Source organism: Nannospalax galili, unplaced genomic scaffold (assembly GCF_000622305.1).
Source record: "Nannospalax galili isolate Female #2095 unplaced genomic scaffold, S.galili_v1.0 scaffold406, whole genome shotgun sequence".
NCBI classification, from domain to species: domain Eukaryota; kingdom Metazoa; phylum Chordata; class Mammalia; order Rodentia; family Spalacidae; genus Nannospalax; species Nannospalax galili.
This window is the reverse complement of record NW_008357033.1, coordinates 6,429,862-6,453,605: the sequence shown is the minus strand read 5'-3', so window position 1 is coordinate 6,453,605 and position 23,744 is coordinate 6,429,862. Positions and strand designations below refer to the sequence as shown.

The 23,744-nt window shown below is 39.7% G+C and overlaps 1 protein-coding gene across 1 annotated transcript in view; it reads right to left on the bottom strand.

Annotated features, from left to right (window-relative positions):
* Syn2 (synapsin II) overlaps window positions 1–23,744 on the bottom strand; it is a 192,296-nt gene that overhangs the window by 65,807 nt on the left and 102,745 nt on the right. The window contains exons 2-4 of the mRNA XM_008854903.1: window positions 4,139–4,196; window positions 2,940–3,031; window positions 589–745 (exon numbers count right to left, since the gene is read on the bottom strand). Coding sequence (XP_008853125.1) covers window positions 589–745; window positions 2,940–3,031; window positions 4,139–4,196 — 307 coding nt within the window. The remainder of the gene's footprint in view (window positions 1–588; window positions 746–2,939; window positions 3,032–4,138; window positions 4,197–23,744) is intronic.

Below are 23,744 nucleotides of genomic sequence, written 5' to 3'. Positions count from 1 at the left end.
TAATAATAACAATAATAATTATACTCTCATTAAATTACACTGAGCTCAGAGGTTGGCACCATATATCAAGTGGTTTTATGCTTCTTATATTCTTTTTCTCCCACAAAGGGGTAAGATTTGATGATCTCAAAGGATACCCAGATCATGTAAGTCTAATTCATCTGTGTATTTGTGTATAAGTCTGACTTTAAGATTGTTAAAACACTAGATAGAACTCTGTCACTAACACCCCTCTAAGCTGGATTTCTCCCATTGGCCTCAGGCCTTTCCAGTAGTGACTGCCCATTTTAAGAGGCAAGAAGCAGACATTTTTATCAGTCAGTCCCTGGTCAAGGGAAGACACTACAGACCTGTAAGAACTTCATCACAGAATCTTTATGCAGCTTGGCTGGGTGGTCAGACATCTATTCTGCAGTAAGTATGTAGCCCATGGCATCTGGTAATATGCTATTGTGATGGCCTGCCCTACCCAACAATCCAGCTAAGACACCTCTCAGATCTTCTCAGCTGGTGTTAAAGGTGGAATACCAGTGGTCCCTCCTGGGAGGATGGGAGAGTCAGGGCTTGGGGAAGGGGTGCCTTACTTACCACCCATGGTTTGTCACAGAAGTTGTAAATGGATTCCAGAGAGTTGATGCTGGGGAGGCCTGCATACTGCATGCCAATGATCAGGTGGCGGAAGTCTTCGTTCTCTGCCATTCCAAATGCATGCTGTCGGATGAGCACGAAGTCTGGTCTGAAGGACCTGGTAAGAATCAGAGGCACATTTCCATTAACCAGCACCTCAGGTGACACACCACCTTGTCTCACATTTCCAAAGCCCAAGATAGAGAAGGGATGTGAAGGCCTGCCTAGTCCACAACCTTCATTTCATTATTACTCCTTTCTGGACAGGGCAATGGACTATTATGGTACTTTCAAAAGAATATCTAAGGAATATATTTCTGAATTCGCTCATTCTTTCAGGCTAAACATTGTCTTTTTCTAGCATACAAATAACCTAAGGAGGGAAGAAACATTTTTAGATGCCCTCACCTTAAGTGAAAGAGATTTTCCTCTGTTCTCATAGGACAGTATGAAAGCCTGAAGCATCTTGTGGTTCTAGAGTTGGTGCTCAAATTGGGTCCTGGAAGATCACACTACTACCAGATCTCTGATCTTAGTGTACTGTTCAAATCCTAAAAGCTGTTCCTTAAAATAGGCAATGCCCTCAGCAGGCCCCCATGAGAGCAAGGGGCTAGGTTAGCTGAGAACAGATGCCAAACTTCCCAATATTATTCTTCCAAAGTGGACACAAGGGAGGGGTGTAAATATTTTTTGCAGAATTGAGGTTGAGAAATGGCTGCAGGAAGCACTGACAACAAAATGTTCCTATGCATGGGAAAGCTCCCCTAGTTTCACCTTTAGCCAGCAAAGCTCCTCACCATCGCTACCTTTACAGGACCAGGACTCCTAGCTTCAGAGACCTTCCCAGAGAGGCAGTTTGTGGCAGCATCTGCCTCCAAGGCTCTATGGCTCAGCATCTGACACCATGTGCAATGGATGGCCTACCTGGTTCTCTGCCCAGGCACCCATCCAACCTCCACCTACAGATCCAGCCCAACCTGGGCTCAGAGATCAGCTCTGGCAGTGAGGGTTAAAGGAACTCTCCTCAATTGTTCAGGAATTTATTATAAATCAGTCTGCTTAGGATGCTCTGACCTCCTTGTTCCCAGTTCTGGAACCTGTTGTTAGGTCCCAGATACCTCAATCAAGCCATTCTTGTCACTAACCCAGGTCCTGTTGTACCCCTGAGATCAAACCCCAATCTTACATGCCAGTCAGTTAAGGACTAGAACTCTAAACGTGTGGTCAGCCCAAGTTCCTCCACTGGCACCTGGAAGGGCCTGCCTCATTTCTGTCAGAAGCTTCCTAGAGCCCTGCCACTGGACCTTTCTGTCAACTACCTACCTGTGTGTGTTTCTCTACCTTACATTCTAGTTACAAAAAAAGAATCCTGTCTATCCTGTTGCAGGATCTACCTAAGCTCACTTCCCACCTGGATAGACATCTATTTTTTCTACTATATTTTTCTTGAGACTCCAAAAGAGGCAATCCCATATTTCCTATTATTGGGTCTTAGATACCCCCCAGTCTGGCCTTTCCTGTCACTGACCCAGATCCTGTTGGATACTAGATGCCTGGGAACTGGCCTACTGTGATGAAGGTGAGGAAGAGAGTGAGGTTAGGGACCCCTCATGGAGCAAGACTGATTTCTGAAAATCTAAAGCAACATTAAGCTCCTGGGAAAAATGAAAACCATTTCCTGCCATCTGGGATTCTTGTTAGCTCCCTGAAGGAACCATTGTGCATACATCAATGTTCCATCCATAAGGCACCCAGAACACCATGTGACATGGAAGTCCTCAGTGACCACTCATCTTCTTCCGTCTACAATGCCTATTCCAATACTAGGTTTTCCTTTCAGACATACAAGTTGGCAATGAAGGATAAAAAAGAATACAGGGGTGAGACTCAAAAGAACACACATCTAGCGCAGAGCTTTGCCATCAACTCAGTGAGTGGCTCTACGCAAATGAGCATAAAATGGAAGGTCAAACTAGATCAGACATTTTAAAATGTTTTAAAAAGCAATACAACCAGTTTTCTAGGGGAACAGTAGAGAGATAAAAGCACAAACCCAGGCTGACTCAAAGGTGGGCAGAAGTGCTAACAGGAATCCAGTCACCTCTAACTATGCTCTGAGTCCATGGAGCCTAAGGTTACTTTCTCTGCTGTTGGACTAAGCTGCCTTCTCTACCATTTCCAGGTAACACATACCATTGGTTCTACATACCACACCAGCACGGCTATCTCACTCCAACACTTGACTTAAAACCATCTCTTCAAGTCTGAAGTAGAGACAGTGACAGTGACCCCGAGAACAGAAAGACCCTTACCGGACAACCTTTGTGCCATTCCGGAGCACCTGCATGTCCACAGCATAGGTTCCATCTGCATGGGCCACCAGGTTAAGCTCTGAAAATTCCGCCTGGAGAATAACAGTATGACAGTAGTGAGTCTAAGTCCTGACTTTTCCAAGCCCTCCATATAGGAGCAGCCCCACCACCAAACATTCATTTCATTTTCTAAATATTTTTACATATATTAGATTTCCTCTAATATTCAAAGAAATCCTTTGAGTAAGGTGAGATGGAGATAATTTTCCCCATTTACCAAAAGAGAAAACTGCCTAAGAGAACTTGCATGATTTTTCTGGACAAACAGAATCTATCACTGACAGAACCAGGAACCACACTTGGGTCTTCTGACTTCCAGCTTAGCATCTTTCATGTTGCCTTTCTAGACAGTGAGAAGGTAAACTGGGATAGGCAACTCCTTTCTTAGTTAGGTTTTTAGACAACTGAGCTTCAATTTTTCTCTGCCCCTGACCAGCTGCAGAACATGTCAAGTGAGTTACTTGTCCTTCCTGGTTTTCAGTTTCCCCAGTCTATAATATGAGAATAGTTTTTAATCAACTCTGCATATTTAACAAGTTGTTTTAAGAATGGAATGTAATAATGGGTAGAAAAGAACCCTGTAAATTATAACATACTCTATAATGAATAAGGAGTAACTTCTATTATTATATAGAAAATACATATATTGTTTAAACAGGACATCTCTTTCCCAAATGGGCATAATTCTCTATTTACGAGGACAGAGGACAGTAACAAAAGAACCTTTTGAACTTCTCTATATTAAAACAGGGAGGATATTCTTTTCTAAACTCACTCTGAAGTAAACCTCAGGGTCAGAGAAAGTATTGTAAGATGCAGCACACTGAACAGAAGACAAGTGCCCACCTAGAAATATATTAGCACCAAGAGCATGGGGGTATGGCCAGAGTTCTAGAAAACACTCCTCTCAGGCTTCCTCAGCTTGGGTACCCTGCACTACACTATTTGCCTCTGAACCATAACTGTTAAGAGTCAAGGAAATTAAAAGCCCTGGAGAAATGGTGAGAGAAAGGAGATGCAGAGTCTAAAACCCAGAGAGGGATACTCCACTCCACTGAACAGGGCTAAGTGGTTTTGTCAGGGATGCCAGAGGGAATCTGTGATGATACAGATACAATGTGAGACTTCAGACTGATTACCTGCTCCACCTTGATATCATAATCTCCAAGGATTTTTTTGCCCCGAAAGCACTTGGCCCTGGAGAAAGGAAAACAAACAAACAAATAAACAAACAAAAAACAAACACACACACACACACACACACACACACACACACACACACACATACATTAGTTTTGTATGTTTGAACTCAGGCATTTACTTTCCCAAAGAAAACTACATCAAGCTGGGCAGGGTGGTGCACACCTTTAGTCCCAGCACTCAGAAGGCAGAGGCAGGCAGATCTCTGCGAGATGAAGGCCAGCCTGGTCTCCATATCGAGTGCCGGTCCAGCTGGGGCTACAGGGAAGCCCTGTCACAAAAGATTTAAAAAAAACAAAACAAACAAACAAAAAAAAAAACAAAGCCCACCAATGACAACAGATGGAACCCAGAACAAGAGTCAAGAGAGTTAGGCTTGGACACTCAGGTTGCTACTGGATTGCCATAAAATCTCAAGCAAACCACTTCTTCTCTTTTGGCCTCAATTTACCCATCTGCAAAATAATCCAAAGTACCCTTTCACTTTCAGGTTTTTGTGTGATTTTATGATCTCATCTCTGGTATTTGGCATAATAAAGGAAGTAGGAATGTTCTCAGTAGTGTTCCTGGTAAAGACTAGGCCAATCTCATGCATCACTAGAGTTTCCTTATCTTCTGTGTTTCACCTTGTTTATAACTGTTTTCCACCTGTGAACTTTCAGGTTTTGAAGAAATTGCCATTAATACTCCTTCATACACATACCAGGAGAAAAGACAACTAATGAAAGCTACTACAATTGAGCATAAAGCTAAATCCTGTTTTACTGAGCACTCAAGAAAATGAGTCAAGGGGGTGGAGAGATGGCTCAGCATAGTTAAGAGCATAGGCTGCTCTTCCAGAGGACTCAGAATCAATTCCCAGCACCCACATGGTAGCTGATAACCGTCTATAAATCTGCTTCCAGGGAATCCAATGCCCTCTTCTGATCCAATGCATTGCACAACATGGGTACACTTATATACACGCAGGCAAAACATTCCTACACATAAAAATACAAATAATAAATGAAATATTTTTAAAAAAGAAAATGAGTCAAGCTAGGTACACAATACAGAGCACCTTCCCAGCTTGTCAGAGACTTAGAGGAAGTTCACATTAATGCATTAGCAGTATCACAGCCCCTTGTGTAAGCAGATTGTTCTCATTCTATGTTTACATTCATTTTTTACCTTGTCTCTGATCTACCTTCCCTCCGTAAGATTTTCTTCTCTGTTCACTTAGGCTGTGTCCTAAGTGGCCTACTGTACCTACTGGCTAAAGTAGGCTTGCTTTTTCAGCACCTGAAATTTCCAACCAACATATTTAATTGGAGGTTTTCTAAGAGTCTCTCTCCAAAATAAAGGCATATATTATATCTGCATTGTGCTCTAGGAGTTACTTGTGAGCTGTTTTCAAGAATATTTCAATTAATCCTCATAATGACTGATGAGACAGACAGCTCTTTGAAACAAGGAATTCAAGATTCATAGGAAGAAATGGCATTGTGAAGGGCACTTGGCAAGTTAGTACCAGTCACTGTCTCAACCAGACCTATAGGACCCTGAGTGCAATGCCCTCCACACCACATGGTACCGTCCCCTCTGCTGATTTAATCTTTCCATCTCCCACACTGTGAAAATTGACTTTCCACATTTGCTACACTGATTTCCCCCCCCCCCACACACACACATTTTTCTTCTTCTACTCAGAAGAGACTTGATGTTATGAGCACTAGTCCTGTTACAAATACTTCCTATCCTGGTTCCTGTCAACTTACTCAGGACGAGGCCAGGCTATTTCCTTTTCTCTATGGATCCTGGAACAGCCCGTTCTAGGAAGTTGTCATTTGTCCTATCCAAGTCCCTGGCCACCCTGAAATTGCTCCTCTGAGGCACTGGGCCATCCTGGAGCTGGATCACTGAAGTCCATCCTCCCCCACCTCTGCCCTAATTCCTTACTAAGTTTCACACCAGCTTGCTTCCAGGACCCTGATCAACATTCAGGGCTTAGCAAGCCCCTCGGGCAGGGGGCCTGTAGCATATGCTATTCTTTTGATTACTTTTCTGTCACTGTTCTACAGATATTAGACTCTGTAGGTCTTTGTTCATGAATACAAAAAGGATGAGCTGGAACAAATAACTCACAAAATGGCTTCTTTGGTTGGGTGTGCGTGTATGCTGCTATCAAAAATGCTTTCTTGATGCTGTCTCCTATCTTCCTGTCTCAAAATACCTTTTCGGTAAGATTAGCCTCAGAGACATTAACAAATAACCTTTCATTCTATATGAAGACTGACATTGTCAAAGTACATTCTTTATACTTGTTTCTCACATCTCTGTGAAGGAACCAGAAGGACAGTTCTTGCTGCACACTGGATTGCTGGGGAAACTGAAACCCGGAATAGTTAAATAATATGCTTGGATCACAGAAAACATCATAAGTTAAATCTAGAACTAAGCATTTACATCTAGATGCTCACATGATGCCAAGTTTTCTAACTTGCTCATTTATTTTGTGGGTTTTGAACACTGATACTGAAGTATATTTATAGATCTTGGCTGGGTTTATCTGCCATTTCCTGCACCTGCCCATTGACCAAACTGGCTAATGGGACTGTTTTCATGCCTCCCCTGAACCCCCATCTTTTAGGCTATCCTAATGGCTTTTCCGTAAGGTAATTTGTCCTGTTAGAAATCTCAGTTTGTTTCCTGGCCCAGGGTCACTGACCTCTCTAGCTGAGCCATAATGTTACAGTAAGAGCCAAGATGGCAGCAGATGGGACACAGAGCCCTCTTCTGGAGAAAGAACACATTCTTGTAGCAACTGCCCTTGGACATTCTGCTTCATTTTCTTGAAAATTTTTCATGAGAATTCTATAACTTGTTAGTAAATGAGAGAAACCCTCCCTGAGACCAAGAGCACCAGCAGGAAGCAGTGTGCTAGGATCCAGAGGATGGGCTCTGCAGTCTCAGTCTGCAGTGTGAGTTCTAGCAGCATCCTTTCTTGTGTGATCTTTGGGGGGAAAGCCTACATCTAAAACAGTAATAGTAAATCTGATTATGTGGTTAAAGCATTTAATCAATCTATATTTAAAACTACATAAAAGCACATACATTCAGTTCCTGTACTTGGGGAGGCAGAGGCAGGCAGATCTCTGTGAGGTCAAGGCCAGTCTGGTCTACATAGTGAATTCCAGACTTTAAACATACACATATGGCATCATGCTACAGAAACTTCTTTTGGAGCCTTTTTTTCCCCCACTCAAGAATATAGCCCAGTGATAAGCTTTTAAAAAAATTTTATTTTAGCACATACTAGTGGGATCTCATTAACAGCTAAATGAAATGCTCTATGGTAATTTAGCTAATATTTACTGGTTAGTAGATTTCCATATTCCTTCCTTTGCTAGTGCTACAATGGCTTGCACTAATATATATATATTAGATAAACAATTTATTGTAGACTTCCTGGTATAAGGAATAGGCACAGTTGCAGTTTTTACAGAATTATTAAACTGCTTCCCACCCAAGGAAAAGATTATATTACTTTCATTAGTATTTGAAAGTTTGGGGAATGTATTTCACCTGCCGTAGGTTTCCCATACCGACCCTCACACAAGATGGGGACAGAGTAGATATTCAGCATGGACTTCCTGATAGGCAGTTTTATACAATAAACCCAGATTCATCCCCTTGTGCTCAGTCCTAAACAGATCCCACAACGTACATCCTTGCAGCATAGACTAAAAATATCTGTGATGCCTGTGTTGTCAATTTCCCCCTATTGTAGCATTTTCTTAACAAGCCTAGCAGCTGAGGATCCATGTGAGTTTAATGGTTTGCAGCTTCCTTAATAGACCGGGTAATGAACCCTCTCCCCTTATTGCCAAAATGAGTAGAGGCACCCAGATATAATTCTTGATATCCAAGGAGGAGGTATTCTACCAGCAGTGCATGCTGGTAGTCTCAACTACTCTGGAGGCTGAGGTGAGGGGGCTGTCTTGAGCACACGAGTTTGAGGCTAGCTTGGGCAACACATTAAGACCTTATGCCAACACAAAACAAAATAAACAAAACGAAATGGGGGAGGAATTAATGATAATTTTAATAATAGAGGGGAAGACTTGCTATGAATTAAAACAATATTCTAAATATTTTATGTATTTTACTACATTTAATAATATCTGACCTGCAGGTGCTATGAAGGGAATAATGGGTGCAGGAGCAGGACAAGAGAAGGTAACACATGTGAATATGATCAGAACACATTAAATATTATATACATATATGAAAGCTTCATAATAAACCCATTGTTATATATAATTAAATATGCTGATAAAAATAAATTTTAAAAGGAGAGTGAAATTAGGTACCACTGACGTATTTTGGGGGGCTGGAGAGATGGCTCAGCAGTTAAGAACACTGGTTGTTCTTGCAGAAGACCCAGATTCAAATCCCAGTACCCACATGGCAACTAACAACTGTCTGTAAGTCCAGTCCCAGGGGATCCAACAGCCTCTTCTGACCTCTGTGGGCATTGTACAACATGGGTGCACTTACCTATATGCACTTATATACATGTAGGCAAAACACTCATACACATCAGATCAAAATAAAGTTAAAAAAATCAAAATCTTTAGTAAATTTGTGCACTTAGCAGATTCACAATCAGGATCTGCTTACTAGATGGAGATGTTAGGCATGATGGCTTAGGCAGGGCCAAATATGGAAAAACTAGAAGAGGCCATTGTCAGGGCTGAGTGGACTGAATCTGTTCCTGCAGGCCTGGCCTTGTCCCTCCTTGCATATGTCATCCCCACAGTGTCTGGTTCTTCTGTCCATATTCTTCCCTACAAGAAAACATGCTTTCAAACTCTACCTGCAGTGGCACCTCAGGACCTGGAAACAGCTTGATGCAATCCTCTCTAGATGACTGAAATTTACATAAAGATCACACTGCAAGCTGAGGATGGCTGCGCTAATGGTGTGTTTGCAGGCTCCAGAAGGCATACAGAAGACTATTACAGCACTGGGAACAGTCAAGTAGACAGTAAATTGACAGCACTGGCCCAGACACTCATGTCTAACAAAGTGCTTAGCTTCAGATTATCAGTAGTCTCTAACTCAAGCCTTGATCTTTTTGATCAAGCATCTCAAAACTTCAAAGTATTAGAAAATAAACTGGAAATACAAGATTCTTATTTCCAATCCTATACTGGAAAGGCAAAACCAAGTCTGCCTGTTTGGGTGAGTTTGTGAGTGCCTGCTGCCATCTACTGGTGATATGTGCATTGGGGTTTCAGCTCTTTGCCTTGCGAACTGACCGTGCACTCCACTGATACCAACCCGCTCCCCCTTAATATTCCTCCTAGTGCATCTTCCCTCTCTGAAAAACCATGCTGGGGGGCCAGATGTAGCTCAGTGGTAGAGAGCTTGTCTATCATGGTCAAGGCCCTGGGTTCTATTCCTAGCACAACAAAACAATAACCTCGGGGTTTGAGTTGTTTTAATATTTTTAAGCAATTTTATTTATTCATATGCATCTTTCCCTGTGTGTGTGTGTGTGTGTGTGTGTGTGTGTGTGTGTGTGTTTGTGTAAGTCAGAGGACAACTTCTGAAGTGAGTCCTCTCCTTCTACCGTGTGGATTCCAGAGATCCAACTCAGATTATCAGGCTTGGTGGCAAGCACCTTTACCTGCCAAACTATCTTGTAGGCTCCATAACCACATTTTTAAAATACGTTTATAAAATGTGTATGAGTGTATTGCCTGCATGTAGGTAAGTGCATCCATGTTGTGCAATGCCCGTGGAGGACAGAAGAGGCTGTCGGATCCCCTGGAACTGGAGTTACAGACAGTTGTTAGCTGCCATGTGGGTGCTGGGATTTGAGCCCAGGTCTTCTGCAAGAACAACCAGTATTCTTAACCGCTGAGCCATCTCTTCAGCCCTCCATAACTGCATTTTTTTATTAAACCCAAAGTTTAATTGTCTCTAGCTAGAGACTTATTTTTCTTGTGGCAAAATGTATATAAAACCTGCCATTTTAACCATCAAGTGTAAAATTCAACAGCATTAAGTCATTCACTGTGTTGTATAACTACCACCACAGTCTATTTTCACAACTTCTTCATTCTCCCAAGCAGGAACCATCTTGGGAGGCCTCCAATTTACTTTGTGTCTCCATGTGTTTGCCTAGTTTAGGGCAATGGCATGACTTTTTTAATATATGCACCATAAGATAGCACCATGCCATCTCAGTGAACAAAATTAATAATTTTATTAACACCTTTACTGAGTCTATGTTCAAGCTTTCTCAACTATTTCCGAAAACATTCTCAAAGATTTTTAGCAGTGAGGTGACATGGTTAGATGTGCCCAAGGTCTGAGAAACCTCTCTGCAAGTGAATGAGTCTGAATGGGATGAGTCCAGGCTCGAGATCATTTGGGAGCCGATATGATACAAGGCTTCAGAATTTGCTGTTTTACTGGCACTTGACAAACCAATAGTTACTGCCTAGCACTCACCCGACAACTCAATCACTTGTCTGATTAAGAACATAGAAGCAGCCAGGCATGGTGGCACACACCTTTAATTCCAGTACTTGGAAGGCAAAGGCAGGTGGATCTCTGTAAGTTCAAGGCCAACCTGGTCTACCACAGCTGGGGCTACAGGGAACCCTGTCTCAAAAAACAAAAAAACAACTTAGAAACTAGCTTGGAGGGCATTAACACTGATGATAAGATCTAATGAAATGAAAGTGCCACAGGACTCCCCTGTAGATATCCTGGATCAGAGACTATATGAAATTTAAAATAATCAGGCAGGTTCTTATAACAGTGAATGGACTACTGACTCAATTTTGGATTTGGAATCTAATTTGTGGGCCATAAAAATCTTTCAGTACATAGAAAATTTTCTATGCCTAAAGAATAAGAAACAAAGAAAAGCTGCAGAGATGGCTCATCGATTAAGAGCACTGGCTGCTCTTGCAGAGGACCAGAGTTCATTACAAGCACCCACATGGCCACTAACAGCTGTCTGTACCTCCAGTTTCAGGGGGATCCTACAGCCTCTTCTTGTCCTACATGGGCATTGCATGACACGGGTGCCCTTACATACATGCAGGCAATACACTTATACACATAAAATGAGAACAAATAAAATATTTTAAAAGACACAAAGACTAAGAAGACACCAGCACATGCCTGGCTAAATGTAATGTTCAGTGGTTGATTTTTTTATATGATTAATTAAGATGTGAGATCAAATGCTCTGCAATGAATGTGCTGCTTAGGTAGAGCAAGCAGCATGGTCTCTTAGTCAACATTCATACAAATGATCTGAAAAAGAGTGTATGGGGAAGCTGCAAGTTTGCAGATGGCATTCAGCATTTCAAGGGATTAAAATGCCAAGCTGATTAGGGTTAAACTGAACAAAGATGTGGACGTGGGCAGAAAAGTGGCAGAGGAATTTTAATGTGACTAAGTGTAAAAAAACACATTCAGGGAAAATAGTCTTATTAGAGTATCATGAACCAGTGTTCAACTACAACTTGGTAAGGAAACCCAAATGACAGAAAATTTTTCTCTCAAGATAGTCCTGAGAGATGTCATGGCAAAAAGCAAAAAGATCAAGGGAATGAAATGTGAAAAACATTAGTTTCCAACAGCAAGTATACTGGGAACTCAGCACAGAGTACTTCCATATCTGTGATATAGTGTGTCATGTCTGGGATTCTATACAACAATGACACTATAAAGATAGAAATGTTCTACAGCAAAACAGAACCCAATGAAGTAGCTCTGATTTTAGAAAGCTAAAGTAAAAAGTCTTCCTTGGTCTATAAATGCAAGACCCAAAGGTGACATCTGAGTGTGGAGGAAGGAAAAGGAATCTGAGATGACTCTACATACATTACTCATCCAAACCTAAACTCATCCTCACAATATTTGATGGCTCCTACAGCAACATCACCTCAATGTTACTGATGTCATGGGAAAATGAGACTCAAATAAATTAATTAACTTGCTTAAAAGTAATAGTGGTGTCACAAGATAGTAAAATGAAATCCAGCTTTTGACCATTGGGTCTAGAGGCTGTATGCCTCTGTAGACTGGCTGGGCTCTACTCATTTTTGTATTCCCAATGCTAGTTCTATTGCTAGTGACATAAAGTAGATACTTAGGAAATGTTTACAAGGTTATTGAATTGGATACAGCTAAACATCTGGATATTAATATCAGAGAGGTTGGAAACCAGGCTCAACCTTACACAAGACCTGAGTTTAAAGACCACCGAGGGTACCCACTTAGTCCTTTTCCCAAGATTATGACATTTGCTCAAGTGATCTGCAAGAGGCCTTCAATAGCCTGAGGTGGCAGATGAAACCCCTTTAGAATATCAGCAATGCAAAAGCTCTGAAAATTACTGATTTGCCAGTAAACACCCAGCTGTGACTTCAGTTGAGCAGAACAAATAATTTTTCCTGAGCAGATTTTCTGAAGACATCTATTTTGAGGAATAATTAAATGATGTAGTGTCACAAGATAACAAAATTATCAAATTTAGAAAAAGGAATTTTATAACTCAGAACACATGATAGGAAGATTAGATGCATTTGTTTATAATTACAGTGGAGCTACAGAACAGAATGCTTTGGAGTCATGGGACAGACTCCATGACTGGCTTATAAAATTAAATCAGGCTGATTTGATATTGGAGCAGAGTGGATCAGTTTTAAAGTTTGCTTTGGGAAAAGATCAGGCAAATATAATTTTCAAAAGATATGGATGTATTTATATAAGATAACAGAGTTCTTAGCATCAAGAAAGCTGTAGATTTACCTCCTATGGAGAGTCACATAGCATACCAACATCATCACCATAGCCACCAAAGCTGCTGCACATTTCCATCCTTCCATAGAAATCTAGATTCAAAGAAACGTTCTCCATGATCTAACACCACAGTTCAATTTCAAACTCATGCCTGGCTATTTCCTTCCTATAATTCTGCTGCAGAGCTTGCATGTGAGTTAGGAAAAGGCATCCTTTTCTCTGGGTGCTTATATAGGATACACTTCTATATGGAAGCACTTGCTTGGTAAGCAGAATTGGAAGCTGTATTCCAGTCACCAGTTGTCTACTCAGTCAGATGTCCATAATCATACAAAGGACCCCTGCCCTCCACCTACCATGCGGTTTCCCACTTATCATTTCCCAGTTACTACCCCTGTGCCCCTGTCCCCTACAAATTCAAGTACCCTCATCCCATTATCCTTTAAGGTCCTGTCCTCCCTTCCTAGAGTAATTTCTTTTTCTTTAGAAAGCCTAATCTGAAACCTATCAACTTTTCTTTTTTAGTAGACACAACCTAGTGTCATTAGCTAAATTTTCATGTATGCATCACCTCCTTCCCACTGTACCATAAACCTCCTGAAGATGTGCACTCCCTGAAGATACTTACACTTCACATTGTCTAACAACTCAATTTCACACTCAATTCTGCCTTATATGAAGCATACCTATGATGTATAATCTTATGTGTCAACTCAAGTAGGCCACTGGGTACCCAGATATGGTTAAACACTATTTCTTAGTGTATGAGGGTGTTTCTGGATAAGATTAACATTTGAACCAGTAGGTTAAGTAAAGCAGATTGCCCTTCCTAGTGTGGCTGACATCATCTAATGCATAAAAAGGTCTCTCTTCTTTTTTTTTGTCTTTTGAGACAGGGTCTCCCTGTAGTCCCTGTAGCCTCAGCTGGCCTCGAACTCACAGACGTCCGCCTGCCTCTGCCTCCCAAGTGCTGGGACTAAAAGTGTGTTCCACCACACCCGGCAGGTTTCTCTCCTTAACTGTCATCAAGTTACCTCTAAACTCAGACTGACATTTTTACTATTGGCTCACCTGGGTCTCTAGTTTGCCAGCTGAAAATCTTAGGACTTCTCAGTCTCCATAACTGTGTGAGCCAATTCCTTCTCTTTCTCTCTCTTGGTCTTTCTCACACAAACACACAGATGCAGGGAGGAAGGGAGAGAGGGAACACAAAATACTGACTACTATGAGAGACCATGCTCTTGTGGCAGCTGCCTTGTGTATCCCATGAACAGCTTGAATATACGCAGAAAATGTTCATTTATTCCAATGTGTGATAGGGCCAAACACCATATTAATGGTGTTTTGGGGGGTAGTATTTGTTTGTTGCTATGGGTCAAATTTAGGGTCTTGTGCATGCAAGGTAAGCACTCCACCATGAGGTACCTCTCCAACTCTTAATGTACAGTTTCAGGTACAAACCAACATATCAGCTATTTTATTCTCATTATAATATGAAAAAATTAATAACACAATATCCCCTCATCTTTCTAAGAAAAAATTTTGCTTAGAGGCCTTTTACTTATTATTTATGATGAACAGACCCACAGAAAGGGAACATTTGACTAGTTCAAGATCTAACAACAAACCCAGGTAAATGGTACACACCTGTCATCCTGGCACTTAACAAAGCAGAGACCAGCAGATCACAAGTTTGAGGACAGTAGGAGCTATGTATCAAGACTCTGTCTCAAAAAGCTCAAAACAAACAAAAACACAACAAAAAAGGATGCTGCTCATCTTGCCCCTGTGTTGGACCCCTACATTAGAAACAAAAACCTAATAAGAGAAAGACCATGTTCCCTTTCTACCCCATAATGCTGCCTCTTTAGATTAGACATGGAAATTCAACAGTGGTCCTAAATGAAGTAATAGCAGGTACAAATGGAAGACCTGAGTCCCATTTAGAGTGCTTGTGAGCCAAGGACTTGAACACAGCATCACAGAAGTATGATGTAGTGTTTACCACTTTACTGATGTGTAGTCCTTTTATGATGCTGCATTACCAGGGCATGATTCACAGAGCAAACTACTGCAAGGAATCAGTGAGCTCTCCCCAAATCCTGCTCTCATTAGTAAAGGAGACTTGACTCCCCTTTCTCGGTCCAAATGCCAACTGCCATGGCTGGCATTGACAGCCCACTCACTACCATGGCTCAGCACAAACATCTTTATATCTCAAGGAAACACTCTGGATTTCCAAATCCTAACCCAGGTGGCACATTTCATTCCATAATTTTCGAAGTGGCACCACTTTAGGGGAAGACACTGTTCACTAGAATGGATCCTCATGACTGATTTTGGTAAGCTGGAAGGAAAACTGGCACTGTTCTAGAAGAGGCATGCCACAGGTTCCCAGATGCACCTGAGGGTAGCAAGAAGGTTCTTAATTGAGAATGTACCTTAGATACACTCTCCTCATTTTCATAGGTGGAAAGACTGAAGCTTAGAGAAAAAAAGTAGCCCAGGATCTTGCAATGTGAATCCCATGGGAATGCTGGTGTAGTGGGAAGCTTATGCCTTAGTAAGAAGTGCATTGAGGCTGAGCACCATTCTGGCTCTCCTCTTGGTGAATTTATCCATCCTTTTAGCCACCTCTTAACAATCCACTGAAATATTCTTCACATTCAACAAGTTCTAAAGAGTAGTTTTAAAAATCAACCCAACCCCGAACACCTAGTTCCTTTTAGTATTTTGAGTATATTCCTCTGTAAAGTAATATTATTCAGTACGGTTATAATGAAATATATTCTATAAATCTTTTAGGATATTATCATTCTTATTCATTTACTCATTCAAAGGGATTCATTAGACTAGATACCTATTGTTTGCTCAACTGGATGCAAGGCACTGGGTAAAAGAAAGGGAAAAGAATAGTTCCTACCCATTTCCAACAGAAAGAATAAAAATAAACCGATGTTAACAGAAGTACAGTACATTACTTATCTAGAACACAAGCACTAGAAGAATATTAAGTACAATACAATTAATAATATTAAGTATTCAGCACTAGTTTCTGTGCTAAATACTTTATAATCTTATTTAATTAATCTTCACATGAGAATGGATGGGAGGGCACTAGCTCCCCATTTACAAAAAAAAAAAATACCCAAGACATAGAAATATTAACTTGTTTAAGGTTATGCAACTACTGAGTGGTGGGTTTGGGATTTGAGATCAGGGAAACTGACCACAGAGCAGAGCTCATTCATTAACTTGTTCATAATACCTCCCAAAACACAACAATATTCTAAAAGAAGCTTTAAAGAGCATCCATTACAAAGTTTCAGAATTTCATGGTGGCGTACACCTTTATTCCCAGCACTTGGGAGGCAGAGGCAGGCAGACCTCTGTGAAATCGAGACCAGCCTGATCTACATACGGAGTCCCAGGCCAAAGTCTACAGGGAGACCATGTAAATAAATAAATAAATAAATAATGTTTCAGAACTTACTAATAATTTTCTAAAACATGCTTATGGGGGCTGGAGAGATGGCTCAGTAACTAAGAGCACTGGCTGCTCTGGCAGAGGACCCAGGTTCAATTTCTAACACCTTCATGACAGATAACAACTGTCTGTAACTCCAGTTCCAAGGGAATCCAATGCCCTCTTCTGACTTCTGCAGGCATTGTACAACATGGGTGCACTTACATACATGCAATCAATATACTCATACACATAAAAATAATAAAATATTTAAAAAATAAAATGTTATGTATGGCTTCTATTTACTTGATGCTTTAAATAATTTTTATAATAAGATAATTGAGCATAGCAATTCCTATTACTATTTAAAGACATATTTCCAAAGAAATAAGACTTTTAAAATTTTTATTTATTTTTATTTTATGTGTATGAGTGTGTTGCCTGCATGTGTGTAAGTGCACCCATGTTACGCAATTCCTGTGGAGGACAGAAGAGGTTGTCGGATCCCCTGGAACTGGAGTTACAGATAATTGTTAGCTGCCATATGGATGCTGGGATTCAAACACAGGTCTTCTGCAAGAACAGCCAGTGTTCTTAACTGCTGAGCCATCTCTCCAGCCCCAGAAAATAAGACTTTTTAAATAACCCCCAGCTTTGAAAACAGATACTTATGCATGCTAATAAAGACAAATTGTAAACTTAAGGTACAATTTGATACCTGTCTCACTAATGGTCAACTTTTGTAATTGTTAATCTATAGTAGCTTTTTTGGGAGGAGGAGGGTTGAGACAGGGTCTCTCTGTAGCCCCTGGCTGGCCTAGAACTCACCATGTAGACCAGGCTGGCCTCAATCTCACAGAGATCTGCCTGCTTCTGCTGGAATTAAAGGCATGTGCTACCATGCCTGACTTCTATAGTGGCTTTTAAGACAAAAAATTTTTAATTTTGTTTTTCATTTAGAGTGCATTAATTTTATGAAGTAGCGAGTTCACTGTGACATTTTTACACATGTACATAATGTACTTTATCATACCCCCCCATTACTCTCACAGTGAGAGTAATGTGTGCCCCTATGTGCCCTATGTGCCCCAGTATGTCCCTGTCCCTTCATGTTGGCCCCCTTCTTTTTCTCAAACACTTATCTTCCACATTCATGTCTTCTTTTAAAATCCAGATTTTGCATATGAGAGAACATAGGATATTTGTTTTTCTAAGTCTGGCTTATTTTGCTTAACATAAATTCTTGTTCCATCTGGTTTCTTGCAAATTACATAATTATGTTCTTTATGACTGAACAAAATTCTACTGTGTGTATATACCATATTTTCTTTATTCATTCACCCACTGATAGGCACCGAGGCTGACTCCCTAATCTGGCTACTAAAAAGTACCAGAATTAACATGGATATGCAGGTACCTCTGTTATACACTGACTTAGAATCCTTCAAAGATACTCAGAAGATACTTCTGAGTCACAGGTAGTTGTATTTTCAGATTTCTGAGGAACCTCCCTATGATTTTCACCATGGCTGGACTCATTTATATATTACCACCAATAATATAAAGAGCTCCTCCCTCTCCTTCCTTGAACCCCACCCACATCTTCACCAGCATTTGTTGTTAAAACCTTTTCTTTCTTTCCTTTTTTCATTTTAAAAACAAGGTCTGACTTTGTAGCCCAGGCTGGCCTCTACCTCCCAGTCCTCCCACATTGGTTTCCAGGGTGCTGGGATTATAATTGTCACTATACAGGGCATTAAAACCTTTCCTTTTCAAGGCCTATAAATGTCTCCAACTCTTGAAATTAAACTTTTCAGTTTCCTTATAGTTAAGTTTCTTTATAATAAGCTATTTTGCATAGCTTTTTAAACAGGGTCTCACTATGCAGCCCTTAAAGGGATGGAACTCACTAAGTATACCTGGCTAGCCTAGAACTTGTGGTAATCCTCTTGCCTCTGCCTCCTGAGTGCTAGAATTACAGGTGTATGCTACCATACCCAGCTGTATAAATATTTTTAACTTTTCTCTGTTTTATCAATCTTATTGGATAAATGTCTCAAATTCCTTGTGTTTATTGGGGGGCTGCTGTTTAATAGCTATATAAATTCAGCTTTGCAAAATGAAATAGTTCTATGGAGACTGGTTATGCAACAACATGAGTGCATTTAATACAACTAATCACTTAAAGTGAATAAGATGATAAATATACATTACATGGATTTTACTAAAACTAAACATAAATATTGTTGTACCCTTTTAGTTAGGATATAGAAACTTCAAAACGTTTGATTCTAGAACAGATAAGGTCCCACACATTTTATACGTATGGTTTTGTTTGTGCTGTAGAGCAGAAGAAAGAATGGTAAATTCTGATTATAGTGTGTACCTTAGGAATTCATCTGAATTGAATTTTTCTTCATTTGTATGCAAAAGGACTTCCTACATGGCTTTTAGAAGCATTTTCTGATTCTGACAGTATAAATTAAATCAAATGCATCATAGTGAGTTCAATACATGATATGGAAAGGGCATTTCAAGTGGCTTTGCATAATTCTCAAAGCTCTGGTAAGTAGGTGCAGCTATGGTTGCATGAAGAATATGCATTAGCAGGGCCACAGGATAAGACTGAACAGGCAGGATGGAGTCAGTTCTTTGCTTCTTGGTTTCTCAATGAACAGGAGAGTTGTTTCTGCAGGCCTGTGAGACAAGTGATTTGGAATCTGGGCAATGACTAAGTAGAAATCTGGACAGTAGAACCCTCTTGAAGGGAGAGAGGTCCAAGAATATTATTTATGTCCTGGGTTCCAGATTCTGTACTTTGGAAGATTCCTAAAATATACCCTGAGGCCAAGAGCCGGTTCCTTCTTTGTGTCAACAGTTCTGGTATGTGACTTCCTTCACCCAAAGAGACTCAATAGTGATCTCTAATATTCATTCCCCTGTAGGAAACTTATGATCACATCATCAAATCCACTGCACAATGTTTAAAACAAGGGATCAAAGAAATTCTGGGGTTGGGAGTTGCTTCTGTTTTCATTTTCAGAAAGTTGATCTTTCAGACTGGCCTGAAATTTGCCATCACACAACTAGCTATTTGATTCTAGATCTGAAGACATAAGACCAGTCTGTTTCTTTCTCATCCATGTCCACCTAATTGGGGGACAGTGAATAAGCCCCTTTGAGATTTGACTCCTTCAGGCTGTCATGTTCTTCTCAAACTTTCTTCATTTGGTAAGGTTTTCAGTCCAAACCCAAAGTCTCTTCTTCAAAAATGCTCACCTTAATGTTCTTAGAGTATAACTAGAATTTAATGAAACTCTCCTGAATGGTAGGATCAGAATTGAATAAGGCAGCAAGTATGAGGTTTTATCGAATATAGCTTTCTCCTCCCAAACTATCACTTAGGGAAAATATGACCCTGGAGAAATATAAGTCTGTTTATTTCTTTCAAGTCATGTATTTTAACCAGACTCAGCAGAATCTGTTTAAATTTGTTTGATGACATTCTAACATGGTGGAAAAATGAAAGTTAACTAATTATTATAAAATGTTCTGTCAGGCATACAGTTTTATTCATATTTAAGTTCATGGTTTGTCTAAAGGAAGATTTAAAGCATACAGAAATGTTTAAAGGATGATGTAGCACATACCTGTTTATTCACCACCCAGCTTTGTCAAATCTCTGTATTTTTCTTTTCAGATTTTTACAAAAGAAACACACCATTAAAACCCACTTCTGAAATTTCCTGCACAAGATATAATGATCTGAATTAGTGTTTGCCATCTCTCCAGGTGTACTTAGATATAGTTTTGCTATATGTACATGTACCCATAACTCTAGGTTGTGTTTTCTTGTTCAGAGTCTTCATGTGAATGACACTTTTCTGTATCAGTCTATCTAGTTTGCCCTTCCTCATCCAGTGTTACATTTCTGATATGAATTCATGGTATTACATAAAACCCTGACTCATTTCTTTTTTTAAGATTTAAACATAACGCAATTTATTCTCCCAGTGCTGAATATTGAGATTCCTTTGCTTGCTCTGCCAAGTAATGCTGAGCTGATCCTTCTCTCCTTTGTTTTCCTAATTGTTTAGTACTTACTCCAATTTATTTCATTATATTTTGATAACCCTTACTTTGTTTTAAAACATGTGTATGTGCTTATCTAGCTATCTTTAATCAGCAGGTCTACTCTTAGAATATTTTAAGATTGATCATCCTTCTCTCCTGATTTATCTTCTCTGTCCTTATTATTATTTCCTGGTATTTTAATTTTATCTTTTTTTCATATTCTTTAAAGTCATTGTTTTTGTTGCTTTGTGCAGTCAAGATTTTTCCTGGGCTATTTGTTATTTTAACTTTATCTATACATATCAATTTCTTGGTTAACTATTGCTTTTTTCATGTCATTACTTCCTTTTAGATTTACTTCCTGATAATTCATTTTTAAGGATTCATTTCAAAAATTATGAGATGTTGATTTGACATCCTTATCTGTATAAAACTGTCTCTATTTTATCCTTATTCTTGAACGAAGCTAAATTAGAGTGAAAGTTCTAGACAGTGATGTTTTCTTCCCTTGTATCATAGTCTGTGATGGTATGCAGGTTATCTTTTGTGCTTGGATGCTCATGGCCTGCTTTTTGTTTCTGATATTCTGCAGTTTGAACATGACATGTCTAAACATGGCTTCACTATATCCTTGAAACATGATGTGCTTCCTAATATCTTTTACTAGTTTTGGAAAAACTTCAACCATTGCTTCTGAATATTGTCTCTTTCTGCTCTCTCTTTTCCTTCCTTCTACAATTATTACTGGACATATATTGAATCTCCTAATTTTATCTTCCATGTCTCAACCTTGCTTTCATGTTCTTCTTTGTTTCTTTGAGATGAATTGTGGCTGACTTCAGCTTTACCTTCCTGTTCATCAATTTTTTTCTTCACTAGTGTGTAACTACCTCTTTTAAGAGCTGGAGCTATAGCTCAGTGATAGATACTTGCCTAGCATGAACAAGGTCATGAGTTCAATTCCCAGCATTGTAAAATAACAGCAAAACGAAAGAAAAAACCCAGAAAAAAGGTCAGCCTTGTTTAAGCAGCCATCACTTTTTTTGTTTTGTTCTTTTATTTTTTTTTTTAGACAGGGTCTTACTATGTTGTTTGGCTGGCCTAGAACTCATTGTAGATCAGGCTGACCTGAAACACACAGAGATCCACCTGCCTCTGCTTCCCTAGTGCTGAGATTAAAGGTGTGCACCACCACACCTGGTCTTAGCCATCATATTTTTGTTTTTCTTCTTTTCATGTGTATGTGGTGTGTATGTGCATGTTTGCATGTATGGGCACATGTGTGCGAGCGGGTACATATACCTGTGTGTGCATATAGAGGCCGGAGGTTGACTTTGAAAGTTGTCCTTGATTGCTGTTCTTCCACTTTATTCATTGAGGCAGGGTCTCTCGATCAAACCCAGAGCTTGCCTCTATGGCTAGTCTTACTAGCCAGTCTACCAATTCCAGCCTGGGGACCCGCCTTTACCTTCTGAGGCTGGATTACAGGTGAGCCATTACACTCAACCAGCATTTACATGGGTTCTGGGGATCCAAATTCCAGTTCTCTTGCTTGTTCCCTAAACAATTTCCCCAGAGGAGCAATCATTACACTTTCTATTATTAGAAGGTATTGATAACACAAAAGGAATTTCATTATATTTCCATTTATGCATATTTTCTCCCCTCCCCTTTTGTCCCCTCTCCTTCCACATCCCTACTTCTTTCCCCTTTTTAGTTTCATGTCTTCTCTTTTCCCTAGCTTCCGTACATGAGAGAAAACATGCTATACTTGTGTAGGACTAGCTTATTTCACTTAACATAGAGATCTCCAGTTCGATCTATCTTCCTATAAATGACACAATTTCATTCTGTATAGTGGAGTCAAGCTCACTGTGCATATACGCCACATGTTCTTTATTCTCTCATCTGTGTATGGACATCTAGGCTAATTCCACAATTTAAGCATTGTTGAATCTGCCACAATAAACATGGGTATGAAAGTATTTCTTCTGTAAGACTTGACTCTTTTGAGTATACCACCAGAAGTAGCATGGCGAGTCACATGGAAATTTTCTTTTCTTTTTTTTTACAACACATATAGATATATTTTAACAATTATATTGTAATTTGAGGTGTGTATAGATATGTACAACTTCAGGATTTTTAGTTACTACATCATCTCCAAATTCACTGGAAAATTATGTATATGGAAATTTTATTTTTAACTTTTTGAGGAACCTCCACTCTGATTTCTATAGTGGCTATACTAATTTACATCCCTACCAGTGGTGAATAAGGATCACCCCCAACATCTTCGTCAGCATTTGTGGCTTTCTTGATGACAGCCATTCTGGCTGGAATGACAAGGAATCTCCATGTAGTTTTGATTTGCACCTCTCTAGGCCACATTACAGTTATGCCTTAATAAAAACAAAACAAAAACAAAACAACAACAAAAAAACACAGTCTGACTCATGGCATCCATTTTAGGGCCAAGAGTGAACTGGAACTGCTAAACACCTACTCCTTCAAATGTCTCTCATAACTGTGCTCCCAAGACAGGCTTCACTCACTATTTTATCAAAACAGTATATCCAGCATGAAATAGGGAAGTAGAAGTCAGGATCTACCCTTAGCTTATCAGAGAATTTTGCTCTATGATCCCTAGGCCTAGAATATCACACACGCAACTAAAAACTTACTTCTCAATTCCTCTCATTGCTTTCCATAAGATAAGCACACTGCTTTCAGTGCTTTGACATGTAAAAAACATGCAGACCTACATTCATACACTATATTGGGTGGAGGGCAAGAACGATTTTGGAGGGATTAATACATAATATGCCCAGATCACAAGAGGAGCACATAGCTGAGTGGGTTTGCTTACATTATAAACAGTAACTTTCTTGTTGCAAGATTAGGTAAAATTCCAGAGTATGTTCATTTTGTAAAAGTCATTCCTACAGCTAAGGATATTGGAGATTTTAAAATATATTAATGGGTCATTTGTATATCTTCACTTGAAAAGTATCTGATCATTTCCATTTCCCATGTATTGACTGGATTAATTCTTTGTATATTCCAGATATTAATCCCCTATCATATTAATATTTGACAAAGATTTTCTCCCATTCAATCAGTCTTGTTTAAGGAAGAATTTATTGGTAGGTTTTATATATAGGAAATTGAAATTGGGTAAGGGTAGTAAA